This window comes from Ziziphus jujuba, chromosome 7 (genome assembly GCF_031755915.1).
Source record: "Ziziphus jujuba cultivar Dongzao chromosome 7, ASM3175591v1".
Taxonomy (NCBI): domain Eukaryota; kingdom Viridiplantae; phylum Streptophyta; class Magnoliopsida; order Rosales; family Rhamnaceae; genus Ziziphus; species Ziziphus jujuba.
In genome coordinates, this window is record NC_083385.1 from 26,011,223 (window position 1) to 26,029,775 (window position 18,553).

At 33.1% G+C, this 18,553-nt stretch overlaps 1 protein-coding gene across 4 annotated transcripts; it reads left to right on the forward strand.

Annotated features, from left to right (window-relative positions):
• The first annotated feature begins 35 nt into the window (after nucleotides 1-35).
• On the forward strand, nucleotides 36-12,995 carry LOC107425638 (glutathione S-transferase zeta class). Of its 4 annotated transcripts, XM_048478982.2 has the most exons (11): nucleotides 41-329; nucleotides 442-532; nucleotides 640-690; nucleotides 2,486-2,571; nucleotides 2,666-2,740; nucleotides 6,408-6,455; nucleotides 6,581-6,656; nucleotides 7,914-7,975; nucleotides 10,112-10,171; nucleotides 12,414-12,468; nucleotides 12,670-12,995. In XM_048478982.2, exons 1-10 carry the CDS (start codon nucleotides 327-329, stop codon nucleotides 12,447-12,449), a joined length of 588 nt encoding a protein of 195 aa, XP_048334939.1. In that variant the 5' UTR covers nucleotides 41-326; the 3' UTR covers nucleotides 12,450-12,468; nucleotides 12,670-12,995. The 4 variants fall into 4 exon arrangements, with proteins under 4 accessions (XP_048334937.2, XP_048334939.1, XP_048334935.2 ...); XM_048478980.2 differs by lacking the exon at nucleotides 12,414-12,468 and having other exon boundaries at nucleotides 36-329; nucleotides 446-532; nucleotides 12,667-12,995; XM_048478978.2 differs by lacking the exon at nucleotides 12,414-12,468 and having other exon boundaries at nucleotides 12,667-12,995.
• The last annotated feature ends 5,558 nt before the right edge of the window (nucleotides 12,996-18,553 follow it).

Consider the following 18,553-nt stretch of genomic DNA (forward strand, 5'->3'; position numbering starts at 1 on the left):
AAAAAATAAAAAAAGAAAGAAAATATTTTAAACGGCTGTATTTGAGTTGGGCGGTGGCACCATGTCAGCTTGTGCAACCGTCTTACAGAATGTTTTTCTCTCGAAGAAGTCAAATGTGATGATAGTGACATTTGGAATTGAAAAAACAGACAAAATAAAAATAAAAAAAGAAAAGAAAAGAAATTTGGCAAAAATCCATCAGAAGTAAACGGAAAAGCCGCGATTGAGAGACGCTGAGCTCATAAGCAAAACCCGTTGGTCTTCGTCTTCGTCTTCGTCTTCGTCTCCATCTCCATCTCCATCTTGTTCCTTCTTTCTTTAATATTATGGTAAGTCATTTCATCGGCTTTTATAATCCAAAATCTAATCTCTATTTCCAAATTCTTCAAAGATCGATCAGCTGAATGAATACTATATATATGTAAAATATATTATGCATAGGAAGAAAATTATAAAGCTTCTCCACTGAAGCTCTACTCCTACTGGATGAGCTCATGCTCTTTCCGTGTCCGACTTGCCCTCAACTTGAAAGGTCTTTTCTTTTCTTTTCTTTTTCTTTTATCATTTCATTTTCATTTTCATTTGAAAAATGAGATTTACATATATATATATATATATATACACACACACACACAACAGGCCTCGACTACGAATATATACCACTTGTGGAAGGACAGCAATATACTCCCGGTGAGTCCCTTTATTATGTTAATTATGTTTGGTATGAGGGAAAATTTGAAGGATAGAAAAGCAATGATAGAATTATGGAAAGATGGAACATGTTGTGTTTTTTTTTTTTTTTTTTAAATAATTATCTCTGGTATATGTTTTTTGTTTTCTTTCATTTTTGTATGTACTTTAAAATCTTTATTTTTTCTTCTTTTCTTTTCATTTTCCATATTTTTAACTCAATTTTTTTCCCCCTTACTTAACATTCATATTTTCTTTATTTTCCTTAATCATCCAATTTCAATTTTAAGCAAGTCATTTTTTCTTATTTTTTGTATATGATAATTCTATTTACCTTGCATCTTTATATTTTTATATACCCTAATTTAATTTTTGTTCTTTTTTCCCCATTTTCTTTATTTAATCAAGTTTTTTTTTTTTTTTCCCATGCCACTTACTATTTTCTTTATCCATATATTTTTATTTTCTAAGAAGCCTTTTTTCTTTTTCTTAACTCAAGTCTTTTTTTTAATCTCTTTTTTTGTCGGTTTTTTTTTTTTTTTTTTTTCCCCTCCTTGCGCTTTTGATCTATATGTATATTTATGCATAATTTTTGAGACAATAACATTGAGATTTGTCCGGAACAACATGTGTAAAGATACATATGGAATTGTAAATATCCTTAAACATCCTTTTAAGGATTGATGTTGCTTGGATAATTTTTTTTTTCAGATTTCCACGTGAAAAAAATTACTCTTTATATATACATATATATATACACTCATATATTTCTTAATTAATTTATTTTATTCATTTTTCAATTTTAAATTCAAGTTTGTTTACCTCTCAGATCTCTTTCTTTTTCTTTTTAGTTTAACTTGTTGTCTGTGCTTTTTTTATTATCATGTCTTTTTCTTTTTTGGGTATTTATTTCATTTTCTTTCCAAACTATGTCTTTTATATTTTTAACTTAAAAGGTTTTTTTTTTTCTCATTTTTTTAATATTGATTCTATATTATCTAGCATGCATTTTAGTTCTTTCCTTCTTTTTTTTTTTTCCCTCTCTTTACGCTTTATTTTTTTAGTATAGCAACATAAACCACTTTTTTTTTTTTAATAAAATATGTCTTTATGTAATTATGATTTGTCCTCAATTATATTCTTTATTTTAACATAATTTTCATTGTTATATTACTTTTTTTGTCACTCAAATATTCTGTTTTTACTTTTGTACACTGCATCTTTATTTTTCTTTTATACAACAAGGGTACAAGAAAAAGAATAAAAATTGAAATGCATAAATAAATTAAAACAAGGAATAAAAACCGAGTAAAAGGGGAAAAAAGTAGAAGATTGCCCAAAATAAAAAAATTAATATAAAAAAAAGAAACCACCATTGAGAAACAAAAACGCAATGCAATACTTTGTATTTTAAAAATAAAAATAAAGAAAAAGGAGAAAGCATGAATTAAAAAAAAAAATTCGAGTAAAATTAATAATACTTGATTTATAAAAATATATATTAGAAAAAAAAAAAAAACTTGTGTAAAAAAATTAATGATTAAATTAATTCAAAAATTAAAGTTTTCTTTCTTTTCATTTCTTCCTTTTATACCAAATGAATGATCGGAAACTACCTTTTCATCCTTCATGTCATACCAAACAAGTGGAGTGATAGACATAATTTTTTCCATCCTTTCTATTTTTCCATCCTTCCTACCAAATGGAGGCTAATTCATGGATTGAGATATCAGTCAAACGAATTCACACCAACGTCAGCTATTTTGCAGTTAGTATGAATTTGATTATTTTGCAGAGTTTATGAAACTCAATCCAATTAGTTATGTCCCGGTGCTGGTGGATGGGGAGCTAGTTATTGCTGACTCTTTGGCCATAATATTGGTTAGTTATTTGCTATTTTTTTTTTTTTCATAATTTTTACCTAGTTTTATAAAACCCTTTGCTGTTGTTTGTTTCTTTGTTTATAATTTGACAGTATTTGAATGAGAAGTACCCACATCAGCATCCACTGTTGCCTACTGATCTTCATAAAAAAGCCATCAATTATCAGGTACTGTGCTCTATCTTTCGTCTTCTTCATCTTCTTCTCCTAACTATAACATAATGTCACTTGTTTATGCACTCCATATGTTGTTTACGATTAGTCTTGCCACCAAATGTCTAGAAAATCTCTTGCAGGATCAGTTTACCAGATTAAGTTGAATCCATACAAGTAGTTGGGTCCGGAACATGATTGGTTTTGTTTACTTGGTTCCGAAATCAATTTCTTCTGGGTTTATATGCAGTCCTTTCGTGTGAAAAATGAATGCAGCTAACTTCACCAATACTATATAACTTAATTCACGGACAGGCCCATCACAGTTATTACACAGGACTCGCAATACTGCACTATTACAAACCCTTTCGAAAAGAAGTAATGCAAATAGAGATTGGTGGATTTTGGCCAATTAGTCCTGTTTGAAAAAAATCCAACACTAAGCATCTCTTGATTGTAGGAAGGTGTCACCTTCTAAATTGAAGTAAATAAGAAAATAATAATAACAATTGCAAAAAATAAAATAAATCAGACAATTGTATTTAATTGCAGAAAATAAACAATTAAAAAGGTTTTAATTCCTTAACGATTAAAGTACTTTAATCAACTAAGAAAAAATAAATAAGAATAATGTCAATAATAATAATAATAATGATAATAGTAATTGAAGCCAATAAAATAAGCGGTCCAAGAACCAGCACAAAATTAAATTATTAAAAAAAAAAATACTAGATAGTCTAAGGGCCAACACTAAATAAAACTAAATAATAGGTGGCCAGAAGGCTTGCTCTATGTTAAAAACTAGAATTAAAAATAAAAAAAGTATTCTAGTGTAAAAAGATGTAGCAGAGGTTGAGGTCCCTTCAATGAACAAATGAGGTCAATATATAGTAAGAGAAGCCACCCACAAATCTTTTTTTTTTTCGATATGGGATAATTGAAAACCTTTTATTTCCAAAACTCAATTGGTTTTTCTTCTTCTAATCCATGTGGGATATTTTTTTATTATGCTTCTTTATTATCTTAGATCGAAAAAATTGGTACAAAGATTGCCCCTCATGTTTCATTAAATTAGACTAATTTTATGAAACATGTAACATTTCAATTTTTCGGTCTCAACTCTTCGTACTAGTACCCTACGATAGCCATTGGCATGATCATGTTGGTCTTCGATTGTCTTTGTCTACGACATTTGGTCTTTTGTCTAGACCAGAATCCTTTTGGATCATGCTTCATAGTCGCACAACCAATTATCTTTAAAATGACATTTTCAGCAGCTCCGAAATGCATGCTCAAACCCTTATTCATATTGTTCTTGATCTTTGGCCGTCCAAAGTCTCGATTAGTTTGGAGGTTATAATATCCATTCTTCCACCTAAGATTGTTTGGATTGGCTTGATATAGTTGAGAGACGTCATATCGACAATACTTCTGGTTACCACCCTGGTGTATAAGCGGTTGCCCTCTAGCCTGAATTCGATTTCTGGTTGGTGGAAAAACATATAGTTGGCTCTTCTGTCCCATGTCTTCAACGTGTTTCATCATTGTTAGTGCAATCATAAAGGCATGCACTCTAATAGATGTAGTCCGTGGAGTCACTATCGTTCTGGATACGGTCTAAGGGGCCAGCACCGTGGTAGATGTGACTAAAGGTGCTACCAGGATGGATGCGGCCCTAAAAGCCTGCATTCCAATAGGTATTGATACGACTTAAGCTGTCTACACTGGAATGGATCTAGCCTGGTGAGCCAACTTTGGGGCTGAGGCAACCTAGGAGGTCAGCACTTCTATAGGTGTTAATGCAGCCTGGAGTTCCTACAACTGGATAGATGCGGCCTGATTGGCCAACATTGGGGCAGAGGGGCCTTGGAGGCCAGCACTATTGTAGGTGTTGATGAGGCTTGGGGTTCTTGCAACTGGATTAATATAGCCTGGAGGGCCAGCATTGAGGCAGAGGTGGCCTTGGAGGCCTGCACTCTTGTACGTGTCAATGCGGCCTGGAGGGCCTGCAACTTGATAGATGTGGCCTGATTGGCCAGCATCGGGGGAAAGGCGGCCTTGGAGGCCAGCACTCCTGTAAGCGGTGATGCGGCCTGGGGGGCATGAGGGGCCAATATCGGGGTTGATACGGCCTGTGGAGTCATCATCGAGATAGAGGTGGCCTTAGAGGCCAGCACTCCTATGGGTGTTAATGCGGCCTGGGGGGCCTGTACAATCTGTTCTTCTCGGCCATTTTTAACATTTTGGCCTTGGTTTTCTGTTGATCCTCCACTATGAATTGGGTTTCGACCAGGTGGGGGAATATAAGGTTGTCGTTCTGGTACGACTATCCTTCCTTCATTTCCGTTTGTTCTTGCCAGAACAGTTGGTGGATCAGTTCTTGACTTATTGCCTTCAGGCACGGCCAAAAAGGCCTGCATTTGTTCTTCTTGGCCAGTAAATGGCCTTGCACCACTCAATGAGGCTTGAGTAACCTACAATTATTGACGCAACAAATCCATAATGCCTTTCAACATTGTTTGTTGGGTCTCCTAGAATCATTGTTGGGTTTCTTGGAATACTTCTATCTTCCTTTGACCCTCCTTCAGATCTTGGGATAGCTCACGGATCGACTCCTGGGTGGACATCTCCGTTGAGTCAAGAGTCTTACCAGCTCCTTCCTCTTTGTTGTTGTTAAGGGTGTCGGACTCTGAAGACCTTGATAGAGTGTGAACCATTGTCCTCGGTTGAAATTTTATGTAGGTCCCATCGAGCATGCCAAAAAATAATATTAGAAAAAAAATCCAACACTATGCGTCTCTTACTGTGTGAGCATGCCACCTTCTAGATTAAAGGAAATAGAGAAAATAATAATAACAATTGCAAAAAATAAAATAAATCAGAAGATTGTATTTAATTGCAGAGAACAAACAATTAAAAATATTCTAATGCCTTAATGATTAAAGGACTTTAATCAACTAAGAAAAAATAAATAAGAACAATGCCAAAAAAAATAATAATAATGATAATAGTAATTGAAGCCAATAAAACAGGCGGTCCAAGGACCAACACAAAATTAAATTGCTAAAAATAAATACTAAATGGTCTAAGGGCCAACACTAAATAAAACTAAATAATAGGCGGTCAAAAAGGCTGCTCTATGTTAAAAACTAGAATTAAAAATAAAAAACGTATTCTAGTGTAAAAAGATGTAGTAGAAGTTGAGATCCCTTCAATGAGCAAATGGAGCTTCAATAATAAAAGAAGCCACCCACAAATCTCTTTCTTTTTCGATATGGGATAATTGAAAACGTTTTATTTTCAAAACCCAATTGGTTTTTCTTCGTCTAATCTATGTGGGATATTTTTTTATTATGCTTCTTTATTATCTTAGACCGAAAGTATTGATACAAACAAGTCCAAAGAATAAGATACAATGCCGAACATGGTGAATATGCTAACAGGGCTATCCTTTTATTCAGGGTGGACGATATGTTTGGGAAAATACTTTTGGTATCCGTCTTTGGCAGATTGATGCCTTGTTTTTCTTAATATAATCCAGTGATAGTTTTTTTTTATTCCTTGGCTTTTCCTTCCTCAAGCATTCTTTTCGTTCACTCTTACATAATGTATTCTACCATGCCCTGTCATTATTTTTCATATTTTAACACTAATAGGTACTCGATTATCATGTTATATGCAGGCTGCAAGTATTGTTCACTCCAGCATACAGCCTCATCAAAATCAAGCAGTACTGATTATTATATTATGTGGATTGGGTTATTTTTCTCATATACATTGTCATCTTTTTGCCAATTAAAATTGAATATATGTTCGGATGACATTGTTCCACTTTTGCTCTTTTTCTATTTACAGAGATACATTGAAAAAGAATTTGGTCCAGATCAGAAACTTCCTTGGCTAAGATATCATATTGGAAAAGGCTTTGCAGGTAAGTTTTATACTAAACTACTGTTGGATTGATACCCTTTCTCGACCTCTCCCCTTCCCTGTTCAACAAGTAAAACTAATTCGAACGTAGAATTTGAAAGCAGGTAAAACCAGATTATGTTGTGATTGTTATTATAATTGATCAAGTAGTCATGCTTGTGTGCTTTGAAAACTTGCTTTCAGCTGTAAACCATGAAATTGGACATTTTTATCTACTCTTGCTCTGCGGGCTACCAATTTGCACCAGAAGAGTACCTGAGTTTGCTTGGCTTAAACCTATACAAAGAATTTAGTTCTAGAGTTTTCAAACCTCTTTTTTTCATTATGATGTCAGCCATTATGTCCCTCTTAGCAGTTTGTTCATATATACCTGAGGAAAAGGCCATTTTGTTTTTAGTAGGATTTAGAAACAAGAGAAATTATACAATTAGGCTTTGATGCCATGTTTGGTTAAAATCAATTTGGGAAGTTTAAGCTAATAGAAAATGGTCCCAACTACAATTATCAAACTAACACATAGACAGTTAAGAGTTGTAAATAATTATGAAATTAGAGAGATGAGGGAATAGAAGAGGAAAGTTCCTACACATATAATAAAAGAGGAAAGTTCCTACACATACATTTATGTATGGATTGCATCACAAGTTCCCTAATAGAGCTTCAATACCGCTTGCATGATTCTGATCTTAATTCCATTGGAAAACCATGAACTCTGAAGTGAGAAAAGAAAAATGATATTAGATAGGCTACTTAACAATAAGAACCCTATAAATGAAGTCCTACTTTATTCCGTTTGATTATAGGTTTGCTTTTCTTGATTTCCTTGTACTTTATGTCAGCCTACCATAATTACAGTACAAACAGTTGGGAATTTGAATCTTGTAAACCTCCAGTTTAAATCCTTGACATGCAAACAACGTACTAATTATCTTTTATAGTTGGGGAGAATTGAAAGTCAGAATGGGCAATTGTCTTTATTAGATTATCTTTAGCAATTGAGCACTTCAGCAATTAGAAAATTTTGTATAGTTTAAGGCTTTATAGTTCCCTGTATTTTAATCCAAAGTTTGTAAAAATAAGCCTACTTTTCATTTCTAGTGAATATGCATAATAGGACAACATGAACCAGCATTATCTAAGTATGGATTTTTTCATGGAAAATCTACTGAATATGAACTTCTCTGCTTCTATTTTATGGTTTCTGCTCCCTCAATGGATTCAAATCTTTATTTTGATATCTATTTTACATGTGTTTCAGCACTTGAAAAGCTGCTCAAAGATTATGCTGGAAGATATGCAACTGGGGATGAAGTGCACCTGGTTTGGAGTCTTATTTAATCAACTAAAATTTATTTGTTTATTCATTTTTTAATGCCAGTTATATATTATATGTACATAAAATATGCATGCACATATTTAAATAGGCAGAGTTTAAAGATTTTTTTCTCGATCATTGTAGCAAGTCTATAAAGATTGCTTTAAAACATACAATTATTAATTATAGAATCTAAATTGTGGTGACAGAACTTAGTAATTCCATCTGGGATTATATAAGCAACAAGACCACCATTAGGTTATGGATGCCTGTTCAAGTTTAAATAGATGTATACTATTAAGATTCTTTAGTAGAAACACAATAATCTACAATTTCCTCTTTCTTTTAATATCAAAGATATTTATGTTCTTCTTGTGGTAAAATTTGGTGGCTGAGCCCCCCATATAAACTAGCCTAAAACACTGAGACGAACATTCCCCCATATAATCACCTTACAATACGTCTGCCTCATAGGCACAGAGTGTAACAATCAAAACTGAAATCCTGCTTAAGGCTGGAAGAATCAAAGAAATCAGCCATCTTATCAGACTCTCTATCGATATTAGATAGTGAAAAATAGTCCTTCCTTTATTGAGAAGCTCCTTACATCTGCAGAATAAGGAGTAAAATGGATGAGATTCATTAACTTCTTCCTCCATCCAGCAAACCACAAGTTCAAAATCAGTTTCAACATTAACTTTTCTTGAACACATATGCCAAGCTATCTTTTGGATCATGAAGTAAGCCCCATAACTCTGCCATGGAAAAGTTAGCTTTCCCTAGATTGACGGTGAAACCAACCAGCCATTGAGATGAGGTACCTCTTGTAAGACCTTCAGCACCAGCTAGACTTAAAACTTGCTTTAAGCAAACATCAGTGTTTAGCTTAACCCAGTCTTCAATAGGAGGATCTCACTTAAATCATTTTCTATTCTGTCTCCACTTCACATTGCTCATCTTAAAACTTGAGAACGTATCTCTTGCATATGTTCTATCAATTTTCACATTCTCTAATTTTTATTTATTTATTTATTTTTTTGGGCCTCGATATGTTCTTTTTCTTATATATATATATATATATATATATTTTCTATCTTTAGAAGGAAAAAGAAAAACCTAGTTATGAGAGCAATAATGATGAAAAACAATGTACTACAAAGGACCATGTAAACAAATGGGACACAAAAGTAGCTAGTATTGTATCTTTGCCATTACTGAGTGGTCTAGCCACTGCTTTAGTGATATTATTAAAGACTCACAAGTCAAAACTAACTTACTGCAAGCTGCTGCTTTTAATTGGACCCCCTTTAACCCTAATGAGCAACTGGCCTCTAGTTTGGCTTGAATGGTCTTGATTCATTATTGCATTTGTCCTTTTGTGTAGCTTGAAAGGCTCTTTATGGATTTTTTCTTATTGCTTTAAAGAATGGGTGAATAAGTGGGCATTATATTGTAGGATTATGCTGTAGGAGAAAGGTGGCTTCCTTTTCGCCCTCCCCAAGTTTGCCTGATGTTGGGTTAAAATTTTATAAAGGCATATGTTTACAGCGTGCCATTCATATGTTTGAATTTATGAACACGGGTGAAATTATAGAAGTAATAAAAACATTTAGACTTTTTTATTAGTGATGAATACTTATATGAATTTAGTATAATGGTGAATGTAATTGTTTTCTTCATTTGAAAATTTTATTAGCATTTTTCAAGGTCTTACTAGAATTGGTCTGGATTCTTCTTTAGTGTTGTTTTGTACTTTTTCAATTTAAAATCCTTCCTAGCTTTTAATACTAGGCCTAGGCCTAGCTTGGTGCACGAAGGTTTTTCTTGTTCCTCTATGCTATATCATTCAGGGAATTAAAAATTTTATTGATTATTTAATGTATTTACTGTTTTATACACAATGGTGATCATCAAATTTCTTCATTTGAGTCGATTATAATGAACAATCATATGGTTTTGATATTGCCAATATGAAGACTAGTTTTTACTTATTTGCTTACTTTTTGTGCATAAATAAATGATGTTATTCATAATTGTAAGTTGTCAGCTCCACACCCTATAAGTAATTTCATATATGCTAGCATCTGTTGTTGATTCAAAAAAATGCATCTAAAAGATATGTAACATGTTATTATCTACAGGCAGACATATTCCTAGCACCCCAGCTATATGCAGCGACCAAAAGATTCAATATTGATATGGTACTTCTTCTCCAATCTGATAGTTACTATGGTTTATGATAGCCAGTTGTATATCTAATAACTTTGGAAGTTTGGTTTTTGTATCGTGTAGGATTTTTCTTTATAGAGTCAATTTTACAATGCCTAGTAGTAGATTATCTGTTACAATTTCAGCAACACTAACATTCAAGAAATAAACTAATAACATAAATCAAAACAACACAGAAATTTATGAGGTTCGATTCAAGATTGAATCTACATCCTCGGAGCTCCACAAGGAGTTCAATGCACTATAACTGAATGTGTTTTACAGATTATATAGTCCTCTTTCTTGGTTTTAGAATCTATTCTAAACCCATATACCATACCCAATAATCCCCTGTTACAACCTTTCTCACCTCACAACTCTCACCCAAGAGAATTCTAAAGAGAAAAACCTAAAGAGAAAGAGAACTTAGATTATAATACACCAAAGAGAATCTTCCTTTTATCAAAAAACAGTTGCTGCAGAACTCTATTGCTGTTAGGATTCTTCGAAAGCCTTTACGTGACTATACCAGCTTCTCTCTAAACCACCAAGCCAAAACTCACAGTTTTGTTTAATGATATAAGGTGAAACAACGTAGTTTCGATGACAGCAACTATGCAGCAAAAATAAGCCTCAAGCGTGACTTCTTTGAATCATATAACTAACATTATCTATTTGTGAGGGAGTACGTTACACCATTTCTATATTTCAAGGACATCATCAAAACAAAGGACATGTATAATTGTTGAGTCTTTATTTTGTTGATAAAATTCTAAATATTTGAGGAATTTGTAATGTTCTCTTGGAAATCATTTGCAAAACTTATAACATAGTGAAAGCCCTTTGGGATCCCAACATGTACCCCGAACATCAAAGTGACTACGCTAAAACAAGAGAAGAAGCAAAAAGGAGCTATGATGTTTCCCAAACTCATAACAGTCATATTCTGACTACTGTCATGATTTAGTAGGTATAACGCAATAATATGGCAAAAAGGAGGATGACTTGTAGGCACTGTGACAGAGATTAGAGAAGAGGATAATTATGATATTTTAGGACTTTCATTTTTATTAGGGTTTTACTTTGATTTCCTATTTTGATTAGGTTGAGCATGTCTCTTATGGTAATGCCAAATGGGTTCTGTTGCCAAATTTTAGAATTAGCATTTTAAAATTTCACATGCAATGCAATGCCAAATTATAGCAATGTTAAATGAAATGCTAAATCTAGCATTAAAATGTCATTGTTATAATTTGGCACGAATATTCTTTGGGATTGTCTAATTTGTCTTGCATTCGAGAAGTGTGTGAAAATATGGCATTGTCATATTAGCATGTGCATTTGAGGGTTTATGCCAATGCCAAAATCTGAAGTAGCGTTGCCATTTTTGCATTTTCCCTTGGAGATTCTCTTACTATGTTTAGTTCCCTTTTAAGTTGGCTGTTTTGTTATAAGTGGGGGGTCACTAGAACCATATTGGAGAGACCAGAATTGATTATTGAATAAAGCTATTGAACTTTTTTCTCTTTCTCTTTCTCCCTCTTTATCATATCTTTCTTGCTATCCTGCATTATATAATTCCAATATGATATTATCCATTTGTAGTAATGTCAGACCACAGTTCAATATCATCTCAAGTTTCAATAGCAATAACCAAAAACACCATTTTAACCTAACAGATTGAGCATTCTGTTCCACAGCCACAGAGTGTAATCATTTAAAAATAAAATAAAATTGTCTTCTTGCCACTTTTAAAAATTAGAGGAATTTTAATTTGAAGGATTTTGTTAGTAAGATACTTCCTTTTGCATTGATATAAACTTCAGATACTTAAGACCTTGACGCATAGTTCAATTAATTTCGTTTGGCTGAGGAGGTAATTAGTAATCCCATAGGATCAGTGGATTTGATATTTGCTGGTTTTGATTCACTACTGCTTGTGGCCATTGAGATAGAAACTATAATTAGCTTTTGACGTCAAGAGAAGATGTTGACCACCACATGATATCCAAGAAACAGATTTGATCATTACAAGAGCTAAGGTACAGGAAAATTGCAGCAAAAACATAATTGAATTAAGAAACTAATATCAGCAAACTTGAAGATATCTGGATAGCCTAGCTAGGATTAATGGATGGTAATATGTGGATTTTAGGATGAACTTTGATTAGAAATTAAAGATTAAATACAATATTTAGAGCATGGTATTTTGACGCTGTTTAGGTTTTGTGGCAGATTGTTTTGGATGCAAGGCTTTGGAAACTTTTCTAACATGGCAACAGCATTGCAGGTTGTTAGCTAGGGAAAGTGCTCTGATATAATGTTGAATGATCTTTCATGGAGACCTTATAGATGTCTTGAAACAAAATTAGGATACTACCCTCTTAGTCATAGCTATGACACCAAATTACTAAAACATGCTAGTCTGAAGTGAACTTATGTATATGCATATCCATCCGCTGACAAATTTCTTCGTTGATACTATTAGCAGGATCAGTTCCCTCTTTTGTCCAGGTTGGATGAGGCATATAGCCAGCTACCAGCATTCCAAGTTGCTATTCCAGAAAAGCAGCCCGATGCTCCGTCCTCAAGAACTAGTTAAACAAATGGATTGACAATGTGTATTGAAAATGCTGCAGATACATAAATCTCCTTTGAAAAAAAATTCCAAATTATAAGCTTCTAAGAAAATTTTATGTTTCTTTATGCTTACATAATTGTGTTTAATACCGATGAATATTCATCTGAAGTACCTTCTTTTTTGATATTGATTGGTCTCAAATGGCTGATAGAACCATTGTTTCTATTCTTCCGAAACTTTTCGCGTTGGTTAATTATCAGATCACAACTTCCAGAGTCTTAAACTGCAGCAGAAGTGCCTTCTCTAATGTTTGAGGTCTAAACAGTCCAATTGGATAAAAATGAATGGCTTGGATTGTATGTCAAAAGCGTGGTTAGGCCATCTTATATAATACATCTTCTGGTGGTCATCTTTATAAAATTTCTGTTTAAAATACGGAAAATTTCTAATTTCCATTGAATTTATAATATGAGTTTATACTTCTCTTATTAAATCTTGTTTGCTTAGCAATCTATTTTTCACATTTTGGTTTAACATGTATTTCAACTTATGAACCATGGCTCAACTTCTTTAGATGTTATGAAGTTCAGATAGCTTTTTACCTTCTTTCTTCTTTCTTTTTTTTTTTTTTTTTTTTTTTTTTTTTTTAATATTATTGGGGATTCTGATTCATAATTATTATTTGACAAGACAGTAATTTTTCACAAAAAGCAATTGTGCAATCTGGCTATTTCCATTTGGGATCATTATTCTTTGTTGTTACAACATTAGTTAATCAAAAAGTCAAACTTCAGAAGTTCGAAGAATCTAATACTGATAGGATACATATAGTACAGTCAGAAGTTTGAATAAAACTATTATGCAAGTCATCACACTAATAAATTCACCAAATAAAAAAGTCGTCACACTAATAAGTAACCCATGTTACCCTTTACCAAGCATAATAAATGGATTTCCTACATTTCTCGCATTAATTAATTAATTAAATTTTTTTTTTTATAGCTTTTAAAGAAATTTAGCCACCCCGATTTTGATTATGTATTTCAGTTCAAATAAAATTCAGAACATTTCCCAAATGTTAGATAGCTCATCATATGGTAAGTGTAAAATATTATCGTTTATCCAACTAGAATTTTAATATCAAATTATTAATTAGGATAACATCTTTAACATTGGATATGTTAATATATTTTTATCTTATATTGGGATCATAACTTCTATTTTATATGGATATTATTAATGTGATAATTGTTAAGATTATTGATTGCCCAACTAGAATTTTAATTTTAAATTATTAATAGATATAGTACAATCAACACTTGATACATTCCCAACAAATAATTACTTTATATATGTATATATTTATATTTATATAAAGTTATATTCATATTAGATCGCTTGATTGCTTTAACATCATGTTTTTTTTTACTAGTTTTGGATCACTTTAGTAGCTGAAAGTTAAAATTTAGTTAATGGTCTACAATAGATTTAATAATATATTAAAATTTTATTTGGAAAAATAAATTTTATAGGGATCTTATGAACATAAATGCATTCTTAAATTTAAAATCTTAAAGTGATCCAATAGTTGATAAAAAAAGTTTCATCATGAAACCATCAAAACTACCCAAGCCCTTGAATTCTTAAATCTCATATATTTTTAAAACTCAATTTTTAAAGTAATTCTATAGTTGATAAAAAGAAAAAAAAAAAAAAAAGAAATCATCATCATAAAACCATCAAGACAACCCAAGCTTGCTTTATATATATATATATACAAAGAGGCTAGCCTGAGGACCGACTACATGGGTTATATGTGGACAAAAAATGTGATGAAATTTCGTGCCCTTCGATTTGCACTGCTGGCATCTACGGCCCAACTTCAAAGCAACTCTCAGGTGAGAATGGCTGGCCAAATTTCCACTGAGCCCTTCTCGCTCACATTTCCGCTATCACCAGCTCGAAAGGATTTTGCCAAAATTCCCAATCGCACCAGCAGCAACCATCATTGCCATCCTTGCAAACCCACCAGATCGCACAGAGAGGTTAGCCTGAGGACCGACCGCATGCCTTACGTGTGGTCCAAAAATGTGATTAAAATTGGACCCTCTGATCTGCACATTTGGCATCAAAGGTCCTGGACAAAAGCTAGTCTCACGTGAGAATTCTCTTCTCTTCTCCCATTCGCAGCTTCATTTCTCTGGCCAGATCTCCCATTTCCCATTTATAAAATCCCTTCTCTTCTCCTCCCATTTCTCCTCCCATTCGCAGCTTCGTTTCTCTTCTCCATGCCAGTGACGTTGCAAGCCACCGATCTCCAGTTCTTGGGATAGCTGTTCAGCCGCACCCATGCCAACCCTACCCCAGATAAAATCTGCAACTTCTCTGCTGCTTCCATCGATCACTGGCCAGCCCTACCCCAGATTTTCAGTGTTTTCCTTTTGCTTATCTTTGTTTTTGTTCTTTATAAATGAAATTTAGCAATCTGTGTTACTATAGTTTCAGATCGGTTACCAGAACAGTGGAGGAAAATATTTAAATTATTTTGACTATTTTTTTTTTTGGTTTCCCTATGAATATTGATAAGGTCTGAGTCGAAATGATTTAATTTGTTTTTCATGTTGAGTAAAGCTTTTTGTTCCCTCAACATCCAAATATGATTTATCAATAAATAGGCTTGTTGAAAGTTCAAACTTGGCTGCTTCTACCGGCCAGCCCTGCCCCAGATTTTCAACTGTTTCCACTATTGAGAGTGGTAAATTCATTTGGACAAAAGAAGGGGAAGCTAAACTAGAAAAAATAGATGTACTTATCGGTGAAGTTCGTCGTTTATCTTTGCAAGTGGAGAAATCAAATAATATGCTTGAAGCAATTTAGAAAAATACCAAGAGGAGCGACCAATATGACATTAAGACTGTCATATTTCTTACTTTTATTATTTATTTTCTTTAAAATGTTAGCCTAGTAATGTAGTCAAGCAATATATATGTTTTTTCGATTGGTAAACTAATTATGTAGCACCATATGTATCCTATTAAGCTCGCTATATGTTTTGTTTCTATTAAGTTGATGTTCAGATTCCTATTTTGGTGAAACTTTATCTGTACCTCTTGCCTTACAGCCATGCCTCCCTCTCTCTCTCTCTCTCTCTCTCTCTCTATAATTCATTACAGCTTGCATGGCTTTGGAAAAAGCAAATAATATTAGTTTAGTTTATTCATTGTTACAGCTTGCATGGCTGTTGCTGGTGCTGCCGAGCTTGCTGTATTGCTACTGTTGCTGTTGCTGGTGCTGCTGAGCTTGCTGTGTTGCTGCTGGTGCTGTTGCTGGTGCTGCCGAGCTTGTTGTTGTTGCTGCCGAGATTGCTGTGTCGCTGCTGGTGCTGGTGCTTCTGTATTGCTGCTGGTGCTGTTGCTGGTGCTGCTGAGCTTGTTGTGTTGCTGGTACTGTTGCTGGTGCTGCCGAGCTTGTTTTTGCTACTGCCGAGCTTGCTATGGTGCTGCTGGTGCTGTTGTCGAGTTTGTTTTTGCTGCTGCCGAGCTTGCTATGTTGCTGCTAGTGCTGTTGCCAAGCTACTGTGTTGCTACCGAGCTACTGTTTATGTATACTGTTTATGTGCACTGTTCACGTATGTTTAAACATCCTTTTTTTTTTCAGATTTTTTTTTTTGGGGGCTAAAATACCTATGTATAAACATCAATCTACGCAAAGGCTATTAAAAGAATAAAAATAAAAGACAATGATATCAATTTAATCTATTAACTCTATGTTTTATGCATATTAAGGGGATTATAATTATTCAAAGTTCTTATTCAAGACTAAACTAAGCAATTTTGGAACGGAACACAATAGGATATATATATACATATGTCTTTGTGTGTGTGTGTGTGTGTGTGTGTGTGTGTGTATGTGTGTAGATATAGGAATTACAAAATAGAATTACTTTGTGTTCCAATTATAACAAACTTATTTTCTCTTGTATAGCATGCATGGATTGGCCATTCGTATACTCCAAAAACAAGTGGTGTAAATATCTCTTTCGTGTTAGTATTATGATAGACTAAGTGAATTGATTATTACACAATGAACAGTATGCATGAATTGTATATGTGAACAGTGGTATTTATACACGAGGAAAGAAAAACAACATGCATACATTCATGCTTTTTCTGCGAAAAGTATCATTTTCTAAATTTTCGAAAATCATCATGAAGATTGGCCTTCGTTCAAGTTATTTCTCAACCCAAATCACAATCCCACATTTAACAATTTCAATTATGCAAGACTACATAAAATCACCAACTTAAAAAACAGAATGAAAAAAAAATTACAAAACATAAACTCACTCACTCACAGATACGAAGAGCCAGAATACAGACATGCAGAGTAGAAGATTATGAGCTGGTGGGTACAGAGAAGGGTGGCAATCGTGGTGCGAGCTAGTGCGTTTGCAAGATGGCAATGGTGGTGTGATCTAGTGGGTTTGCAAGGATGGTAATGCTGGTTGCTGCTGGTGCAATTGGGAATTTTGGCAAAATCCTTTCGAGTTGGTGAGAGCGGGAATGTGAGCGGGAAGGGCTTAGGGGAAATTTGGCCAGCCATTCTCACGTGAGAGTTACTTTGAAGTTGGGCCGTAGATGCCAGCAGTGCAAATCAAAGGGCAGGAAATTTCATCACATGTTTGGTCCTCATATAACCCATGCGGTCGGTCCTTAGGCTAGCCTCTCTGTGTATATATATATATATATAATCCTTCTACTGTGAGGACCGTTTGGAAACGGACCAGAGAAAAAGCCGATGGTATTTTAAAAAAAATCTTAAAAAGCATTGGCTCTTCTGTTACATATAGAGAAAAAGCCGATACTTTTTAAGATTTTTTTTTTTAAATAGCATCGGTTTTTCCCTTGGTCTGCGTACAGATGATCCTGATTATAGAATCGCCCTATATATATATATATATATATATATATATATATATATATATATATATATATATATATATATTTATGGTAGGGGAAGACATCCACCACTCAATAAGCAAGGATATGCAGATAAATGATAAAACTCACTTATTTTTTAAAGGATCTATGTTGGTCGCCTAATGAGTGGTGGGCACCCACCTCATCATAGCAAAATTGTGTATATATAATTATAGATTAATAGACTATCTAGCTTACTTTGATTGGTTAAATAGGATTATAATTGGTAAATTGTAAATAACAGTAATTGGTAAATTGTAAACAACAGTATTAATTTTTACTTTTTAATACTAAAAACCTACTAAATGAAAATAAACCTTTTAATTGCAACAAATTAAATTATCACAATGTGTTTAGATCATACTCAATTTTTCTTCTAAAAAAATAAAACTTTTACGCAATTTCTTTTTTATCTCTATTTTGTATGTTATATTAATATTGTACATTATAAGGTTCATTAAATAATTCACTAAATTAAAACTTTATATATATGTATATACAATTTTAATATGCAAGAGACATAGTTTTTATCTTTTATTAGGTATGCAATGATGTGATAAATACTAAAAGCGATTAAAATTTTTATTAAATCACTAATTGAGATAATATTTTTAGCATTTAATTTATCAGTATATTTCCATACATACATATATATATATATATATATTAAAGTTGTTTATTCTGAATTTGGCTTTGACATGCTTTATTAGAGAATTCCACACATATAAAATACATGTTCGATTAGCTATATAACTATATGTATCTAGTTCCAACCTCGATTGATGTAATTAATTTGCATTTCATCTAAAGTTTTA